Source organism: Triticum urartu, chromosome 4A (genome assembly GCF_056163025.1).
Source record: "Triticum urartu cultivar PI428250 chromosome 4A, HENAU_Tu73, whole genome shotgun sequence".
Taxonomy (NCBI): Eukaryota; Viridiplantae; Streptophyta; class Magnoliopsida; order Poales; family Poaceae; genus Triticum; species Triticum urartu.
Window position 1 is genome coordinate 582,170,823 of NC_141876.1, and position 20,624 is coordinate 582,191,446.

The 20,624-nt window shown below is 44.6% G+C and overlaps 1 protein-coding gene across 1 annotated transcript; it reads right to left on the reverse strand.

Moving 5' to 3' along the window:
• Positions 1-2,563: 2,563 nt before the first annotated feature.
• LOC125552958 (uncharacterized) lies at positions 2,564-7,568 on the reverse strand. Its single transcript, XM_048716681.2, has 7 exons — positions 7,189-7,568; positions 6,092-6,283; positions 5,702-5,974; positions 5,026-5,128; positions 4,445-4,563; positions 3,776-3,931; positions 2,564-3,228 (listed from the first exon to the last, which is right to left on the reverse strand). Exons 1-7 carry the CDS (start codon positions 7,480-7,482, stop codon positions 2,635-2,637), a joined length of 1,731 nt encoding a protein of 576 aa, XP_048572638.1. The 5' UTR covers positions 7,483-7,568; the 3' UTR covers positions 2,564-2,634.
• Positions 7,569-20,624: the final 13,056 nt, after the last annotated feature.

Below are 20,624 nucleotides of genomic sequence, written 5' to 3' on the forward strand. Positions count from 1 at the left end.
GGTGGCGGCGTTCTTGCCGATGCACAAGATGTGTTTGACATAATGCCAAGAGAGAGAGAGAGAGAGGAGTCAACATGTGGCGTTTTTTACCAGGTCAGCCCTGACGGGTGGGCCCGCCGTGTCATAATCCGGGTTAGTTTTTAAGCAAATGGTCATCAGTGTTTTCTGAAACGATATGCCAAAAAGGTGGTAGGACAAAATAAGAATAGGTAGTCTTTCGGAACCCTGACCGTAATACCGGTAATGTTATGCTATTTACTCCTATGCTAGCACAAGGGATTGGGAGGGATGAACTGAAGGTGCTCCTGAAAGCAAAACTTTGATGCTTGTAGGTTTATTTTTGCTAATAGAAATTGTACTAACAGGGTAGCAACACAATCCGGCAACTTATGGCTATTCCATGAACATGTTATAAGGATATGCAGCACTATGGAATTGCACTGTATGCAGAGTGTTTGGCTCTACGGCAAGTGACTAAATTTTGTGTTTTGACCCTTTTCTGTAACCTATTTGAGATTTGACCCTAGTTTGATTTTTTTTAGATCTGATCCTTTTGCTACCGCCAGAGACCATGACGGTAGGGTATAACAGCCTACCGTCAAGGTCCCTGGCGGTAGGGTTGCATGTCCTACCGCCAAAAAACTTCTAAGTATTGAACACAGTGCGTGCTCGTGCCTACCGCCAAGCACCTTGACGGTAGGGTTGTGCAGGCTACCGCCAGCCCGGTTGGCGGTAGCGATGTTTCGTACCGCCAAAGTCCCTGGCGGTAGGCTGTTAGATCCTACCGCCATGGACTCTGGCGGTAGCAAAAGGGTCAGATCTCGAAAAAATTTCAAACTAGAATCAAATCTCGAATAGGTTTAAAAAAAGGGTCAAAACACGAAAATTTGCCACGGCAACAAGTGCCAAACCACAGCACTCAGCAAACAGATATACGCCGATTGCGTTTGTCTGCAAACTGCAGAACACGGCAAGAGAGATTGCTTTGTCGAAACTCGGCAAAGAACATATATGCCGAGAGCCATACAGTCGACACACAGCAATAAGCTGCCACGTGTTACGTCCGTTTGCACTTGAGACGTCTGGGTTGACTTTTCCCAAGCACCATGGTAATGATCTCAGCATAAATTTCACATCGTAAAAGATGGCCCACATGTCAGTGACAGCTGTCTCCATGTCTAGTAAGCAGCTACGTTATCCAGTCCTGGCCCACGTCGACCTGACAGATGGGCCCACAGGCCCCACCTGTCATTGAGTCATTCGTGATTATTTTCATTGCATAAATTAAATCCAATAAAGTTTTTGCCTAGTGTGGCTGCTCTCAGCAAAGACATGGGCAATGTGTCAGGTGCCACGTCTACCAAGAGCAGCCTCTCGGCCAAAGTTATGTTTTCTGAGTGGTCCACTCAGAAAAGTCTTTGCTATCGCACAGGTGACCCCTATACCGACCGCCTCCTCTCGGCGAAAGGTTTTATTTCCGAGTGGGTTCTAAAATGATATACCAAACTGGTGATAGGTTTTTGTGACAAAATAATAATACGTAGTTTTTGGACCCTAACCTTAATATCAGTAGTCTTATGCAATTTATTCCTATGCAAGCACAAGGGATTGAGAGGGATGGTACTGATCGATTATCAGTGTGCAATGTCAATTATGTCATGGCTAAACTGAAGGTGCTCCTGAAGCAAAACTTTGATGCTTATTATAGGTTCATTTTGCTAATAGAAACTGTAACAGGGTAGTAGACAATCCGGCAAACTATGGCTGTTCCTTGAACATTTGCTTTCAGCTAGAGAATATGGCTTTTTGATATGCAGTTATGTTACACATAATCTAGCCAAAAAGCTTTTAAATTGTACCTGAACACAAAAGTGTGTATGCACTGTGAATGATGATTTTTTACTTCGGTTTATGTGATTCAGTGGAGTGAATATAGTACAAATCTGCTGAGTTGAGCTTTTTTTTACTCCCATAAAGTGACAACTACAGTGAAAGTTCCGCAAACTGAATTTCTTTCATAGGAAGCAAGGCTGGGGGCCGATGGTTCTCTGTGATGACTAATGAATGAACCTTGAATCTAGTTTCTCTCATGTTCTCTTTGAATTGAAAAAGAGCTGTGATGGAAGCATAGAATTCTGTTTAGAGCATGGAATCAAACCACTTATGTTCTCTTCGAATTAAAAAGGAGCTGTGATGGAAGTATATAATTCTGTTTAGAGCATAGAATCAACACGAAAATGATGAAGAGCCATTCCTTGCTGTGGATATGTCATATACGCATTGCTCTAATTCGGAGCCTGAAAGACCAACTCGAAAATGAAGCTCCACCCCTGCGAGAATTAAAAAACCTTAACCTAAACTATTAGCAGCCGAGACCCCCAGGATTCCCCTCCCCGTCACCCGCCGTGGCGAACAGAGGAGAAACGAATCCACAGGCTTGCCAGCGGAGCCTAGAGGCGACAAGGCTTTGCCCCATCATGGATTCGCAGGTGCACGCATGCATGAGGAGGCTCAACTTTCACAGGCTAATTTTATATAGTTGAAAAAAGAGAGGAAGTAGCAATGCTCATCGAGACCATATTTCCATTGATATAAAAGAATTGGATATAACCATGACTGAGTTCTACAACAGTTTCACGAATCATCTGGTGCTGTACTTACAATGTTATCGCTCTGAAGCTGTTCCAACAATAACTCCATTGTACTTATGTAACTAGGCATGTAATGCTCGTCTATCATATTTGGCGCGAGCCTTATTCTGCCATACAATTCTCTTGGCGTTTCATATATACTGATGGCCTCCTTGCTGCTGGTGCCTTCTCCAGGATTCCGGTCCGGTGAGGGCTGCGCGACCATATGAATAATTCTCCCGGGAGGGAAAAGTTGGCGCAGTGCAGGGGCGGACGGTGATTCTTTCTGTTTTTCTTTACCGCTACCGTTCAGATTCTGGGACGCTTCTTCCTTTGCTGTCGACGCCGCTTGCTCGGTGTCCAATGTTGCGTTGCTTTCAACATCCCCTTGTGATGCAGATACTGCTGACCCAGCAGCAGCCTCGACACTGACATCATCATCATTGTTAACTAGTATGACCCGTTCTTCAGAAGCGTCGACAGATACAACTGAAAGGTCATGTTCTGGATTTGCCACGAAATATGCTTCATGGATACAGTTAATCTTCAGCCCATTTTCTTCAGAGTGTGTGATTTCTACTGCTTCTTTCAGTAAGGGCTGCATGACAGAAGGAGCAAACTGTAAAGAAAAAGAACCTATATTCTCTATGTACACACCAGCATCAACTGATTAATATAAGCAAAATTGTGAGTTTTTTAGCCTTGTAGGTGCCCCTGGCTAGTTTAACCTTAGGGAAGCAGGGGCTCCTGAATCCGGATGTTACTCAGACAGGACCAGAAATGTGCATGGTGATGCTGGCACATTGTTTTATTGAGCAATGAACACGTATTGGTAAAGCTTGCATCGTCACCGAAAGGATAAGCATTGGCACTAATTGCACCAACTGCTAAATAAATAACAGCAGGATTTCAGACCCACTTTTGCTAGTGACATTGGTGCTGATTGTGACTGGATACCAGAACGAACCAGTGGATGGATCCCGACTGTTAGTAGTATAATGGCCACTGGTTTATCAAACTGCTGCACTACCAACGTTGCTTGAGAGGTTTTTCCTCTCCAAATTTACGTCGTGGAAATATCATTGGATTGTTATTAAGTTCCGACAGTAAACTTCACATCTAGAAACGGCAGCATTTTTCGTTACCTCAGAAATGCTAGAGTTGGGATCTCCAGTCTTTCCCGTTGAATGAGAGATGGACAGCATGTGAGACTTCGCAAAAGCTATACGCTGACTTATTTTCGCGAATAAACTAAGGTGATCTTGATCCTGCAGATCATCCAGCTTCGATGATACCATTACCTGCAGTAGTAAGACAAGCAGCAATTCAGTCGTCACATAATCTTTTGGGGGGAATCTGATGTCATTATTCATAAAATAAGCATCATCGCTTTCACGATTTCGTGTCAGAATATCAATAGGTACGATTTACAATTTTAAGGAAAAAGGAAAGCTCCGTAATAAGATATAAGGAATATTTGTCCGTCTAAATCTATGATTTGACTAACAGTTGGTCCAACAATATGTGTGCCATGTTAAAAGAAATGACAAGCTCGGAATCATATCCAAAAGCACGTTCTAATGATTTTGAATTTTCGAAATATAACAAAATAATGCACAATAATTATATGGTCAAAGTCCAAAATTGCATCCAATATTTTGAAACCTATGCAGTATATACGGGATAATAATGTATTACTTGCCGAGCACTTTAGTGTTTTCGTGTCAACTGCAAAAGAACTTCACACTGTGAAGGTCCAGTTTATAGTTTTTTTTTTACTATGTTGCTGTAAAGGACAGTGACCATCAGAATACCTCAGATCGCAAGCTCTCCATAGCAACTTTCGAAAGTGCTGGCACCACATCATCTCTGTTGACAAGAGAAGTGATGAAATCTTTGCCTGATTCCGCCAGCTCCCATGTCATACAGGCAGCTAAGTAGCAACAAAAGGTACTTCAGAGTTATGGTATTGTTTCTTTACAAACACAATATACTGCTATCAATTCTCAGTACCGATGATAGAATAATCTCACAAGTCAAATGCGATTGAACTAAAATTTGTGATCAACCATTAAATTGCTCAAAGGCATAAAGATATCTTTCTTATATCTGCTATGTCACAGTGAAGTAATGTTATTTTCTTGAAAGATTTTTCTGCCTAACAGGTAGCATGGAGGAAAAGTTTATGTGACTACCAAGTACCAACTTGATCACCATTTAAGAAGAATCAAAAGGGCTAAAAGTTACAACTTGGCATACGCAAAATCAAAGGAAACATCTGATTATCTTAAAGGCAAACAGGATCCGAAATGCTCAGACAACTGTGATTGCAATGATAAGCAAAAATATATGTATCATGTGTTCAACAAGATAGAAAGCATGTCGAAGCACTTACCAGGACCAAAGGCCAGACATGTGCATGATGTAAAATCATGATGCTCACGAAGAATATATGTCAGAATTGCTCCAATGCCTGCTCCCATTGAGTGTCCAATGACCTAGCGCACAAGGTACATCATGTATTGGATTGGATCATTCGGACATGTAAAATGCTGTGCTAGAGGCAGAGGAATTTTATACGTGCTGTTAAATTGTTCCAGTCATATTAATTCAAACAAAACCTTATTCTTTCTGGTTTTCTGCACAGGAGTAAAACTAGCAGCACTGGATGAACCAGCCTAGGAGGCACACATCAATGTATATGTACACCAAGTTCTACTAAAAGAATATCAACACTAAAATGCATATCACATACAGCATAGATCATATAAACTGTAGCTGTGTAGAGCAGTGCTACCAGACAAGAAGTAGACTCTGACTTCAATAGTTCAACAATAAATGCTGAAATTGAAATGGTATAAATATCAAGCAGCTTACTGCCAGATCAAGGCTTATCGGTTCTATTGTACTTCATAGCACATGGTCAAATCAGTAAACTTTACACGGAGTCTCACAGTATAGACAAGCTTATAAACTTAATTCTCCTTACTATGCATCAACCTCCAATAGCTACTCACACATCAATAAATTCATCAGGAAGGTAAATAAAATAAGAACTTGACAAAAAATACCTTTATTTGGTAGTCAGGAAATTCTCGTACTGCATTGCGAAGAGGGGGCATGGCAAGGTTAGCGATCCAACGAGCTGCAGCAAGCATTCCACAATGTGCATACCCTAAAATTACGTTGTCAATCTGTCCTTCATTCAGAACTATATGGTGGAAAGGAACTTCAACAGAACTTGCTGCTGTCAGGCGCTCCTTAGGACTGATAGCACCGCGGATGAAAAGAAGAAAACACTTGGCTTTTTGGTCACGCACAAGTACGAAGGAAGGCTGCATAAGCTGCATGAAGTGAGGAGTCAAGAATGAGTCAAAATATGGGGGGCATTGCACAGAAATACAGAATAAGCAGAGTACCATAAAGCACGAGATAAGAAGAATATAGTGATACTTACTCACCCTCGCCCTAGACTTGTGGATGAGAACGTCTTCTTGACTGTACCCACCAAACTTCAGAAATTCAGAAAACCTATTCTTTGAGTAGAACATGCAAAGCTTCAGGTGGTCAAGAAGATAAGCTACTTCAGTATGTGCATCGTGACCTTTTAGTTGAAGGCAGTCACTTCCACTATACTCATGCTGCAAATTACCCTGGAGCACATGAAAAGAATAAAACAATAATCACCACATGTTTCGTCCATTGCATACACAATGTTTTCAAGAGCGCAATACAGAAGCATGACGGTAATACTTGGGGTATGTGGCCACACTTCATGTAATCAAAAGAAAATGGTAAACTTATGCTGATTGAAGATGTTGTGAAAATACAATTAGAAGCGTCTCTTGTTAATATCTGTAACTTCTGATTCTTCCGTACAGAACCACCATTTAGTGTTGGCCCTTGATACCATTCTCTGTACAAGTAATGACACTAGGAAAACTGATGAAACTGATCTGACAGATTCATGAAAATTAACAATGCTAACCGAAACGATCTTAACTGAAGCCCAAGTAAGCACTCACTGTGATCGGACACAGATCCCTCAAACAAAAATGACCGGAAATTACCAGGATCCTAATCCACTCCAGTAGGTGAACCAATTCAAGATATTGACCAAAATGAAAGCATTGGTTTCTCGGGATGGGAAACAGTAAGTTCAAACCTTCCTTGCAAGTCAACTCAAGTCAAATTTTAGACTGGTCAGGAATCTTGCCTTCGCAGCAAAATTTTCAGCACACACAGAATGAAAAGGCAAAAACACTACTGAATTTGTCTACTAGAACAATCTGCTGAAAAGCAACTTGCCGAACAGTTGAGCCAATCTTAGCACCCCGTCTCGCCCTGTGGGATTAACCACGCAGTATTAGCCTTAGAACTTCATGATCAACTACTTACCTTCAGCCATTGGTACAAAAGATCCCTTCTTTTAGTTAAGCACAAAAGCAGAGCAAGCAGGTGCACGAACAGAGACACGGAGCACAAGCGTAGTGCTGCCACGCAGAGACTGGCTACGGAAGCAAGAGGAAGAAGGGGACAAAAAAGCTTTCACACTGACCTGGCGCTTCATGTGGCGCTTGATCCCGAAGGCGAGGCCGTGGAGGCCCCACCGGCCGACGGTGAGCTCCCACGCCCGGCGCGCCGTGCGCGCGGCCACCGACGCGGCCTCGCAGCACGATACGGGAGGGCTGTGCGGCCAGGGACCCTCGCCGTCCTCCGGCCGCGACGCCTCCTCCTCCGCCGACGCCGGCCCCTCGGCGCCCGGCGGCCGGCAGGTGGTGATGAGCAGGTATACTAGGAGCGCGCCGCCCGAGGCTGCGACCGCCGCCGCGGCGGCCACGGCGGCGGGCATCGGGCCGGCGGGATTTGGGCGATCGCGTCGCTGGGGGCCGACTGGAGGCGTTGAAGAATTGAAGTGGCGACGAAGACGGGGGAAGAGTGAAGCTTGCCTTTGTAGAGGGGTGGATTTGAAAAAGTTGCAGTGGCTTGCAAGTGAGGGAGACTTGCCTTGCGGATCCCATGAAAATTTGAAAAAAAAAAATACAATTCCAAATAGCAAAATAGTTGCAGCATAAAGTGAATTCCCAGTTTCCCTTACTTCACCGAATTTACAACGCATAGCTAGTGTTTGATTCACTGCTAAAATTATCAGCTCATCGTACTTTCTTGACGTTGTCGCAACAATTTTTATAAATTCACGGGCTCACAGCTCAAACAAAGAAAAACTCACCTTCGCTTTGTACACGATGGTGAGTTTTCATTGATTTGGAACGATGCATGGAAAATATGGATTGCAGTTCAGACATGCCAAATGTCTCAAAGGTGTCGTGCAACTATTTATCTGACGATGAGACCGGCGTAGTGAACATGAGGCCCATACATTGTTGTCAACCGTAAGAAAATCCGAGGCACGATAACACGTCGAGGAACAAGCCGTCATGGCAACACGACATCTAGGCACGACGTCTAATGCCAGAGTTCGGCCGAACCCTGCATCTCCAAGTGGCCTTGCAGGGACGTCCTTCCCTCTTTTTTTCAAATTGACATTAATCATCCGACAATGGAACCCGCGAGGACCTGATAATGTTTTTGACCATAAGTCACCGTGGCAGTCTAGATCGTCCCTCTCATGATTTACTTTGAGTTTTCCAACTTCTCAAATTTGTGTCTACATTTTTTCTGCGAGATGATTTTGTGTCTACTTTGTGCTATAGAACTACGCCAAGTCCAATCTTGTACTCCCTCTATAAACTAATATAAAAACGTTTAGATCACTATTTTAATATTCTAAACGTTCTTATATTAGATCACTATTTTAATATTCTAAACGCAGTACACAATGAATGAGTCACAACTAGTAATAAACTCTCTAAATTTTGACCTGAACCTGTCTGAAAAAAAGAGAGAAGAAACCATTGGCACGAAGTAAGTATGTACACATTTGAGAAAAAGCCCTCAGCAAAACTTGTAATCTTGACGCGGCACAGCAGTGAGCTCTCTGGAACATGGAAATCTGGATAGTCATGGAAGGTGGTGGGCCCGGGAGGACAGCGTGGACGTCACATGGAGGCGCCAATTGGTCAGCTCGACCCGACGACAGGGTCGCACACATACATGATTGCTCGGAACCCAAACCCAACCGCAATTCCCTCGCCCTAATATCCTAAGCTAACGCCGACACGTGGGCCCGATGTCCGCGGGACCGACATAGCAGTGGGTGGAGGCTCACGCACGCTCCAGGCGTGACGCCTGCTGCAGGTATGCTGCGCCCTCGTGGAGAGATGCGGCCGATAGGGCCGGTTGTTGGCAAACGGGCCCACCTGCAGTCCTTGCTGGTCCACGTGCGGTTTAGGTTTACATGATGCCAGTGGGCCTACGCCGAGCGAGCCGTTGGATTGAGCCACGGACGGCCAGATCCAAAACGATTTTCAAAGAAACTGGTTGTATTAAGTTTATCCTTTTTTGAACTTTTTTTACGGGTAATCCTTTTTTGAACTTTGGTTGGATTAAGTTTCAATTGGAGTGACCACATGAAACATGTGGTAAGCAATCCAAACAATTCAAAAAAAAAGTTCCAATTGGAGTGTTCGTCGAATTTTTGTAGAAGCTACTCGAGGTCCCTTGACAACGCACAAAAATACTTGTCTGAGGAGATACTCAAGGAGAAGATGACGCTTCATGCTCCTGTTAATGTTTCCCTGCCAAAGGCTGAAAAAACTGCATTGTCTTGGCCGGCACCATCAGTGGACAAGGCAGCTCTAAGTGTTGATGGTTCTTTTTCGAAGGCGGATGGTCCAATGTCGGCAGGTATGATATTAAGGAGGATTGACGGAACCGTTAATTTTGTAGCATACAGATTCTTGTTCAATTGTAATGACGCCCTTGAAGCAGAAATCCATACACTAATGCAAGGCATGGCTCTTGCTCTGTAACACACGGATCTTCCCGTCATTGCTCAGTCAGACTCGGCAGTGGCCCTATCTGTTTTGACTGACAACTCTTTGGATTGTTGTACTTATGGTCACTTGGCTCTGGAGATTGAAGCATTCTTGGTAGAGCGGGAGTTTATCCCACAAAAGCTTCATTGAAATCAAAGCATTGGTTCAGATTGCTTGGCAAAGTATAGTCGTACTGAATGTACCACAGCTGTGTGGCTACATAGAGGGCACCCATGTATCGAGGAACTCTTGTCTCTTGACTGTAACTCTATTATTATGGAATAAAACTCATATTTACCTTGAAAATAAAGTTCCAATAATAAAGATTAAAAAATCATCAGTGAGCAACTCTCCAGTGACAATGTGTAGGCAACTCGTGGCGTAGCTAGAGTCAACATCTTGCTTTCAGAAAGAAAAAGGTTAAAATCTTCGTGTGGTCATGAGCCTAAACAGTCTAAAGAAAAAGATCAAAATCTTCGTGTGGTCATGAGCCTAAACAGTCTAAAGAAAAAGGTCAAAATCTTCGTGTGGTCATGAGCCTAAACAGTCTAAACACATGGGAGATCTTTATCATAACCAGTGGCGGAGCGTCAGCAGGACAATTCCTGAAAGACTTGTGTGAGATCTCATATTAGGTGAGATCAACGAGATCAATTTTTTTAAATAAATTACATGTTCAAACATTCTCAAAAACCTGTAGACACACATCAATGGTTGCAACCTCAAAAAGTTTCAGCTCCTAATTTGACCTACATTAATAGAAACAAAAAAAGACAAAATTAGACATGAATAGTGTCAAAGTACTATTCACCCAAAGCTGCCACTATTCAAATTTGAATTTGTCCTTTTTAAATCGTCAAACATACATCGAGTTTTGAGCTGGTTTTTTCGAAGTTGTAGACATACCCCATGTGGATGTTGTCAAATAGTTTCAGTTTTTTTAAATGTCTAAACATGTATTTTTGGGGTTGATCTCATTTATCTCACCTGACGTGAGATAGTACACAAGTCTCCTCAGACAAATCCTGGCCTTGCCTCCCCCTTCCTAGAGGACCCCCCCCCCCCAAATATGCTCATCTATCTGCTAATCGCCCTACTAATGCTTCGGTGTTTTGATCAGCCCTAGCCTTTTCTATGTCATACACCCATTTGGCCCCCTTAATATTTGGTTCATGCTCCGCCACTGATCGTAACCACATTAATGGTAGCACCTGATGCATGTGATTCTGAAGAAGGGCAAAACCTTATGACTCAAACACTATGAAAGATCTAAGAGCATCTACAACAACCGCAGACACCAAATTCTTGTTGGGGAATGTAGCATAAATTCAAAATTTTCCTACGTGTCACCAAGATCTATCTATGGAGTCATCTAGCAACGAGGGAGGAGTGGATCTACATACCCTTGTAGATCGCGCGCGGAAGCGTTCAAGAGAACGGGGTTGATGGAGTCGTACTCGTCGTGATCCAAATCACCGATGATCCTAGCGCCGAACGGACGGCACCTCCGCGTTCAACACACGTACGGAGCAGCGACGTCTCCTCCTTCTTGATCCAGCAAGGGGAAAGGAGAGGTTGATGGAGATTCAGCAGCACGACGGCGTGGTGGTGGAAGTAGCGGGATTCCAACAGGGCTTCGCCAAGCGCTGCGGGAGGAGGGAGATGTGTCATGGGAGGGAGAGGGAGGCGCCAGGGCTTAGGTTATGTTTGCCCTCCCTTCCCCCACTATATATAGGGCCAAGGGAGAGGGGGAGGGCGCAGCCTTGCCCCTTCCTCCAAGGAAGGGTGCGGCCAAGGGGGGGAGGAGTCCATCCTCCCCAAGGCACCTCGGAGGTGCCTTCCCCTTTTAGGACTCTCCCCTCCTCTTGTCCCTTTGGCGCATGGGCCTCTAGGGGCTGGTGCCCTTGGCCCATGTAGGCCAAGGCGCACCCCCTACAGCCCATGTGGCCCCCGGGGCAGGTGGCCCCACCCGGTGGACCCCCGGGACCCTTCCGGTGGTCCCGGTACAATACCGGTGACCCCGAAACTTGTCCCGATGGCCGAAATAGCACTTCCTATATATAATTCTTTACCTCCGGACCATTCCGGAACTCCTCGTGACGTCCGGGATCTCATCCGGGACTCCAAACAACTTTCGGGTTACCGCATACTAATATCTCTATAACCCTAGCGTCACCGAACCTTAAGTGTGTAGACCCTGCGGGTTCGGGAGACATGCAGACATGACCGAGATGACTCTCCGGTTAATAACCAACAGCGGGATCTGGATACCCATGTTGGCTCCCACATGTTCCACGTTGATCTCATCGGATGAACCACGATGTCAAGGACTTAATCAATCCCGTATACAATTCCCTTTGTCTAGCGGTACGATACTTGCCCGAGATTCGATCGTCGGTATCCCGATACCTTGTTCAATCTCGTTACCGGCAAGTCTCTTTTACTCGTTCCGTAACACATCATCCCGTGATCAACTCCTTGATCACATTGTGCACATTACGATGATGTCCTACCGAGTGGGCCCAGAGATACCTCTCCGCCACACGGAGTGACAAATCCCAGTCTCGATTCGTGCCAACCCAACAAACACTTTCGGAGATACTCGTAGTGCACCTTTATAGTCACCCAGTTACATTGTGACGTTTGGCACACCCAAAGCACTCCTACGGTATCCGGGAGTTGCACAATCTCATGGTCTAAGGAAATGATACTTGACATTAGAAAAGCTTTAGCATACGAACTACATGATCTTTGTGCTAGGCTTAGGATTGGGTCTTGTCCATCACATCATTCTCCTAATGATGTGATCCCGTTATCAACGACATCCAATGTCCATGGTCAGGAAACCGTAACCATCTATTGATCAACGAGCTAGTCAACTAGAGGCTTACTAGGGACATGGTGTTGTCTATGTATCCACACATGTATCTGAGTTTCCTATCAATACAATTCTAGCATGGATAATAAACGATTATCATGAACAAGGAAATATAATAATAACTAATTATTATTGCCTCTAGGGCATATTTCCAACAGTCTCCCACTTGCACTAGAGTCAATAATCCAGTTCACATCGATATGTGATTAATACTCAAGGTCACATCCCCATGTGACTAACACCCAAAGAGTTTACTAGAGTCAATAATCTAGTTCACATTACCATGTGATTAACACTCGATGAGTTTTGGGTTTGATCATGTTATGCTTGTGAGAAATGTTATAGTCAACGGGTCTGAATCTTTCAGATCCGTATGTACTTCGCAAATCTCTATGTCATCTTGTAGATGCAGCTACTACGCTATATTTGGAGCCATTTCAAATAACTGTTCTACTTGGAGCTATTATAAATTGTTGCTCCATTATACGTATCCGGTATCTCTAATCAGAGCTTATCCGGATAGGTGTTAAGCTTGCATCGGCGTAACCCTTTACGACGAACTCTTTTACCACCTCCATAATCGAGAAAATTCCTTAGTCCACTAGTTACTAAGGATAACTTTGACCGCTGTCTGTGATCCATTCTTGGATCACTCTTGTACCCCTTGACTAACTCATGGCAAGGCACACTTCAGGTGCGGTACACAGCATAGCATACTGTAGAGAGCCTATGACAAAAGCATAGGGGACGACCTTCGTCCTTCCTCTTTCTTCTGCCGTGGTCGAGCTTTAAGTCTTAACTTCATACCTTACAACTCAGGCAAGAACTCCTTCTTTGACTGATCCATCTTGAACACCTTCAAGATCATGTCAAGGTATGTGCTCATTTGAAAGTACCATTAAGCGTTTTGATCTATCCTTATAGATCTTGATGCTCAATGTTCAAGTAGCTTAATCCAGGCTTTCCATTGAAAAACACTTTCCAAATAACCCTATATGCTTTCCAGAAATTCTACGTCATTTCTGATCAACAATATGTCAACAACATATACTCATCAGAAATTCTATAGTGCTCCCACTCACCTTTTTTGGAAATACAAGTTTCTCATAAACTTTGTATAAACCCAAAATCTTTGATCATCATCAAAGCATACATTCCAACTCCGAGATGCTTACTCCAGTCCTCAAAAGGATTGCTGGAGCTTTTGCATACTTATTAGCATCTTTCAGGATTGACAAAACCTTCCGGTTGTATCACATACAACCTTTCCTCAAAAAATCGTCGAGGAAACAATGTTCTGATATCCTATCTGCAAGATTTCATAAATAATGCAGTAATCGCTAATATAATTCCAACAGACTCTTAGCATCGCTATGAGTGAGAAAGTCTCATCGTAGTCAACTCCTTGAACTTGTCGAACAACATCTTAACGACAAGTCGAGCTTTTAATGGTGACATTTACCATCATTGTCCGTCTTCCTTTTAAAATCCATCTACACTCAATAGCCTTACGACCATCGAGCTGTTCTGCCAAAGTCTACACTTTGTTTTCATACATGGATCCTCTCTCGGATTTTATGGCCTCGAGCCATTTATCGGAATCCGGGCCCACCATCGCTTCTCCATAGCTCGTAGGTTCATTGTTGTCTAGCAACATGACTTCCAAGACAGGATTACGTACCACTCTGAAGTAGTACGCATCCTTGTCATCCCACGAGGTTTGTTAGTGACTTGATCTGAAGTTTCATGATCACTATCATAAGCTTCCACTTCAATTGGTGTAGGTGCCACAGGAACAACTTCCTGTGCCCTGCCACACACTAGTTGAAGAGACGGTTCAATAACCTCATCAAGTCTCCACCATCCTCCCACTCAATTCTTTCGAGAGAAACTTTTCCTCGTGAAAGGACCCGATTCTAGAAACAATCCCTTATTGCTTTCGGATCTGAGATAGGAGGTATACCCAACTGTTTTGGGTGTCATATGAAGATGCATTTATCCGCTTTGGGTTCGAGCTTATCAGCCTGAAACTTTTTCACATAAGTGTCGCAGCCCCAAACTTTTAAGAAATGACAGCTTAGGTTTCTCTAAACCATAGTTCATACGGTGCCATCTCATCGGAATTACGTGGTGCCCTATTTAAAGTGAATGTGGTTGTCTCTAATGCCTAACCCATAAACTATCGTGGTAATTCGATAAGAGACATCATGGTATGCATCATATCCAATAGGGTGCAGTTATGATGTTCGGACACACCATCACACTATGGTGTTCCAGGCTGTATTAGTTGTGAAACAATTTCCACAATGTCTTAATTCTATGCCAAACTCGTAATTCAGATATTCATCTCTATGATCATATCATAGATCTTTTATCCTCTTGTCACGACGATCTTTCAACTTCACCCTGAAATTACTTGAACCTTTCAATAATTCAGACTCGTGATTCATCAAGTAAATGTACTCAACATCTACTCAAACCATCTGTGAAGTAAGAACATAACGATGTCCATTACACGCCTCAGCACTCATTGGACTGCACACATCAAAATGTATTACTTCCAACAAGTTGCTTTCTAGTTCCATTTTACTGAAAAACGAGGCTTTCAGTCATCTTGCCCATGTGGTATGATTTGCATGTCTCAAGTGATTCAAAATCAAGTGAGTCCAAACGGTCCATTTGCATGGAGTTTCTTCATGCATATACACCAATAGACATGGTTCGCATGTCTCAAACCTTTCAAAAATGAGTGAGCCCAAAGATCCATCAACATGGAGCTTCTTCATGCGTTTTATACCGATATGACTTAAGTGGCAGTGCCACAAGTAGGTGGTACTATCATTACTATCTTTTGGCATGAACATGTGTATCACTATGATCGAGATTCAATGAACCATTCATTTTAGGTGCAAGACCATTGAAGGTATTATTCAAATAAACAGAGTAACCATTATTCTCCTTAAATGAATAACCGTATTGCGATAGACATAATCCAGTCATGTCTATGCTCAACGCAAACACCAAATAACAATTATTTAGGTTTTAATACCAATCTCGATGGTAGAGGGAGCGTGCGATGCTTGATCATATCAACCCTGGAAACACTTCCAACACATATCGTCAGCTCACCTTTAGCTAGTCTCCGTTTATTCCGTAGCCTTTTGTTTTGAGTTACTAACACTTAGCAACCGAACCGGTATCTAATACCCTGGTGCTACTAGGAGTACCAGTAAAGTACACATCAACACAATGTATATCCAATATACTTCTATCGACCTTGCCAGCCTTCTCATCTACCAAGTATCTAGGGTAATTCTACTCCAGTGGCTGTTCCCCTTATTACAGAAGCACTTAGTCTCGGGTTTGGGTTCAACCTTGGGTTTCTTCACTAGAGCAGCAGCTGATTTGCCGTTTCATGAAGTATCCCTTCTTGCCCTTGCCCTTCTTAAAACTAGTGGTTTCACCAACCATCAACAATTGATGCTCCTTCTTGATTTCTACTTTTGTGGTGTCAAACATCGCGAATATCTCAAGGATCATCATGTATGTCCCTGATATATTATAGTTCATCATGAAGCTCTAGCAGCTTGGTGGTAATGACTTCGGAGAAACATCACTATCTCAAATGGAAGATCAACTCCCACTCGATTCAAATGATTGTTGTACTTTAGACAATCTGAGCACAAGCTCAACAATTGAGCGTTTCTCCCTTAGTTGCAGGCTAAGAAAATCGGCGGAGGTCTTATACCTCTTGACGTGGGCACGATCCTGAAATCCCAATTTCAGCCCTCGAAACATCTCATATGTTTCGCGACATTTCAAAACGTCTTCGGTGCCTCAAATCTAAGCCGTTTAACTGAACTATCACGTAGTTATCAAAACGTGTATGTCAGATGTTCACAACATCCACAGACGACGTTCGAGGTTCAGCACACTGAGCGGTGCATTAAGGACATAAGCCTTCTATGAAGCAATGAGGACAATCCTCAGTTTACGGACCTAGTCCGCATAATTGCTACTATCAACTTTCAACTAAATTTTCTCTAGGAACATAACTAAACAGTAGAACTGAAGCGCGAGCTACGACATAATTTGCGAAGACCTTTTGACTATGTTCAGGATAATTAAGTTCATCTTATGAACTCCCACTCAGATAGACATCCCTCTAGTCATCTAAGTGATTACATGATCCGAGTCAACTAGGCCGTGTCCGATCATCATGTGGGACGGACTAGTCAACATCGGTGAACATCTTCATGTTGATCGTATCTACCATACGACTCATGCTCGACCTTTCGGTCTCTTGTGTTCCGAGGCCATGTCTGTACACATGCTAGGCTCGTCAAGTCAACCTAAGTGTTTCGCGTGTGTAAATCTGTCTTACACCCGTTGTATGTGAACGTAAGAATCTATCACACCCGATCATCACGTGGTGCTTCGAAACGACGAACTTTCGCAACGGTGCACAGTTAGGGGGAACACCTTCTTGAAATTTTAGTGAGGGATCATCTTATTTACTACCGTCGTTCTAAGTAAACAAGATGTATAAACATGATAAACATCACATGAAATCAAATAATAGTGACATGATATGGCCAATATCATATAGCTCCTTTGATCTCCATCTTGGGGCTCCATGATCATCTTGTCACCGGCATGACACCATGATCTCCATCATCATGATCTCCATCATCGTGTCTTCATGAAGTTGTCTCGTCAACTATTACTTCTACTACTACAGCTAACGGTTAGCAATAAAGTAAAGTAATTACATGACATTTATGTTGACACGCAGGTCATAAATAAATTAAGACAACTCCTATGGCTCCTGCCAGTTGTCATACTCATCGACATGCAAGTCGTGATTCATATTACAAGAACATGATCAATCTCATACATCACATATATCATTCATCACATCCTTTTGGCCATATCACATCACATAGCATACTCTGCAAAAACAAGTTAGACGTCCTCTAATTGTTGTTTGCATGTTTTACGTGGCTGCTATGGGTTTCTAGCAAGAACGTTTCTTACCTACGCAAAGACCACAACGTGATATGCCAATTGCTATTTACCCTTCATAAGGACCCTTTTCATCGAATCCAATCCGACTAAAGTGGGAGAGACAGACACCCGCTAGCCACCTTATGCAACTAGTGCATGTCAGTCGGTGGAACCAGTCTCACGTAAGAGTACGTGTAAGGTCGGTCCGGGCCGCTTCATCCCACGATGCCGCCGAATCAAGATAAGACTAGTAACGGCAAGCATATTGAACAAAATCAATGCCCACAACTACTTTGTGTTCTACTCGTGCATAGAAACTACGCATAGACCTAGCTCTGATACCACTGTTGGGGAACGTAGCATAAATTCAAAATTTTCCTACGTGTCACCAAGATCTATCTATGGAGTCATCTAGCAACGAGGGAGGAGTGGATCTACATACCCTTGTAGATCGCGCGCAGAAGCGTTCAAGAGAACGGGGTTGATGGAGTCGTACTCGTCGTGATCCAAATCACCGATGATCCTAGCGCCGAACGGACGGCACCTCCACGTTCAACACACGTACGGAGCAGCGACGTCTCCTCCTTCTTGATCCAGCAAGGGGAAAGGAGAGGTTGATGGAGATCCAGCAGCACGACGGCTTGGTGGTGGAAGTAGCGGGATTCCAACAGGGCTTCGCCAAGCACTGCGGGAGGAGGGAGATGTGTCATGGGAAGGAGAGGGAGGCGCCAGGGCTTAGGTTATGTCTGCCCTCCCTTCCCCCACTATATATAGGGACAAGGGAGAGGGGGAGGGCGCAGCCTTGCCCCTTCCTCCAAGGAAGGGTGCGGCCAAGGGGGGGGGGAGGAGTCCATCCTCCCCAAGGCACCTCGGAGGTGCCTTCCCCTTTTAGGACTCTCCCCTCCTCTTGTCCCTTTGGCGCATGGGCCTCTAAGGGCTGGTGCCCTTGGCCCATGTAGGCCAAGGCGCACCCCCTACAGCCCATGTGGCCCCCGGGGCAGGTGGCCCCACCCGATGGACCCCCGGGACCCTTCCGGTGGTCCCGGTACAATACCGGTGACCCCGAAACTTGTCCCGATGGCCGAAATAGCACTTCCTATATATGATTCTTTACCTCCGGACCATTCTGGAACTCCTCGTGACATCCGGGATCTCATCCGGGACTCCAAACAACTTTCGGGTTACCGCATACTAATATCTCTATAACCCTAGCATCACCGAACCTTAAGTGTGTAGACCCTACGGGTTCGGGAGACATGCAGACATGACTGAGATGACTCTCCGGTTAATAACCAACAGCGGGATCTGGATACCCATGTTGGCTCCCACATGTTCCACGTTGATCTCATCGGATGAACCACGATGTCAAGGACTTAATCAATCCCATATACAATTCCCTTTGTCTAGCGGTACGATACTTGCCCGAGATTCGATCGTCGGTATCCCGATACCTTGTTCAATCTCGTTACCGGCAAGTCTCTTTTACTCGTTCCGTAACACATCATCCCGTGATCAACTCCTTGATCACATTGTGCACATTACGATGATGTCCTACCGAGTGGGCCCAGAGATACCTCTCCGCCACATGGAGTGACAAATCCCAGTCTCGATTCGTGCCAACCCAACAAACACTTTCGGAGATACCCGTAGTGCACCTTTATAGTCACCCAGTTACGTTGTGACGTTTGGCATACCCAAAGCACTCCTACGGTATCCGGGAGTTGCACAATCTCATGGTCTAAGGAAATGATACTTGACATTAGAAAAGCTTTAGCATACGAACAACATGATCTTTGTGCTAGGCTTAGGATTGGGTCTTGTCCATCACATCATTCTCCTAATGATGTGATACCGTTATCAACGACATCCAATGTCCATGGTCAGGAAACCGTAACCATCTATTGATCAACGAGCTAGTCAACTAGAGGCTTACTAGGGACATGGTGTTGTCTATGTATCCACACAAGTATCTGAGTTTCCTATCAATACAATTCTAGCATGGATAATAAACGATTATCATGAACAAGGAAATATAATAATAACTAATTTATTATTGCCTCTAGGGCATATTTCCAACAATTCTAGATGTCCGAGCGTGTCCGCGGACAGTGACTTGGCAGCCCTTATTTTTACCTTATATTTTATATTTTAGATCCATACAAAACATGCGAAGAAAACATACGGTACTAGCTAGATCACTAAGCTAGCCTACACTACTTGTCGTCATCGAAGATGTCCATGATCTCTGTGCTGGACTCCCGGTACATGGGTAGCAGCCTCAACTCTGACTCCTACGACTGTTGTAGCTCATCCTCCACCTCCGCATCCAGATCAGCAAATAGCTCGTCGATCTCCGTGTTTCGCTGGCGAAGGAAGCGGTGGTTGGCCTTCGCCTCCGCCTCTGACTGGATGGAGGCGAGGATGGCCACCCCCCCGACTCCGCCGCCTGGGCCAGCTCGTACACCGCAAGTGCCTTGGGCATGCCGAAGCCTAGAGCAAGAGGTGTCGGATCCGCATCGACCTCCTTTGTCGCGTCATCCTCTGGCTATGCGACCTCCATGGCCATGTTCTGCTCCACCTCTTCCTTCGGCGGCGTTGGCCTCCTCCTCGTCCTGCTCCGATCCTCCCCACCTCCTCCCTCGCTCTGATAGTCCGAAGGCAGGCCAGCTGCGATCCGGGCTTCACGCTTTGTCTGGATCTTCTCAAGTAGTTGCAGTGGCGGCTTCGACGTGAGCATGGCATAGTTGGCGATCTTCTTGCGGGCCATGGCTAGTGGATAACGGCAGGCACGAGAGATGGGTGGGTGGCGTGATGAAGGGGAAGGAATGGGGTGCGGCTAGGGTTGCGGTCGCCATCCGACTTAAATAGATGGGATTCAATCATCGGGTGGCGCCACACGGTGCCCTTAATGAGTCCTCACCACCCTACTCGAAATGGGAAGGGACGAACGTCGGACCGATTGTTCTTGACTGATTCCATGTGGGAGTGAGTTGTCAGTCCGACATGGCGTATGTGCACGGGCGCGTACGGACCACCCAGATATGGATTGAATATGAGGGGTGCTGATTAGCCCGAATGTATATGGCTGGTTTGAAGAGCTCACCCGAGTCATGATTTTTGTGACTAGTAAGTGATCAGGCTGTCCGCCTGGACGTATACGGAATATTTTGA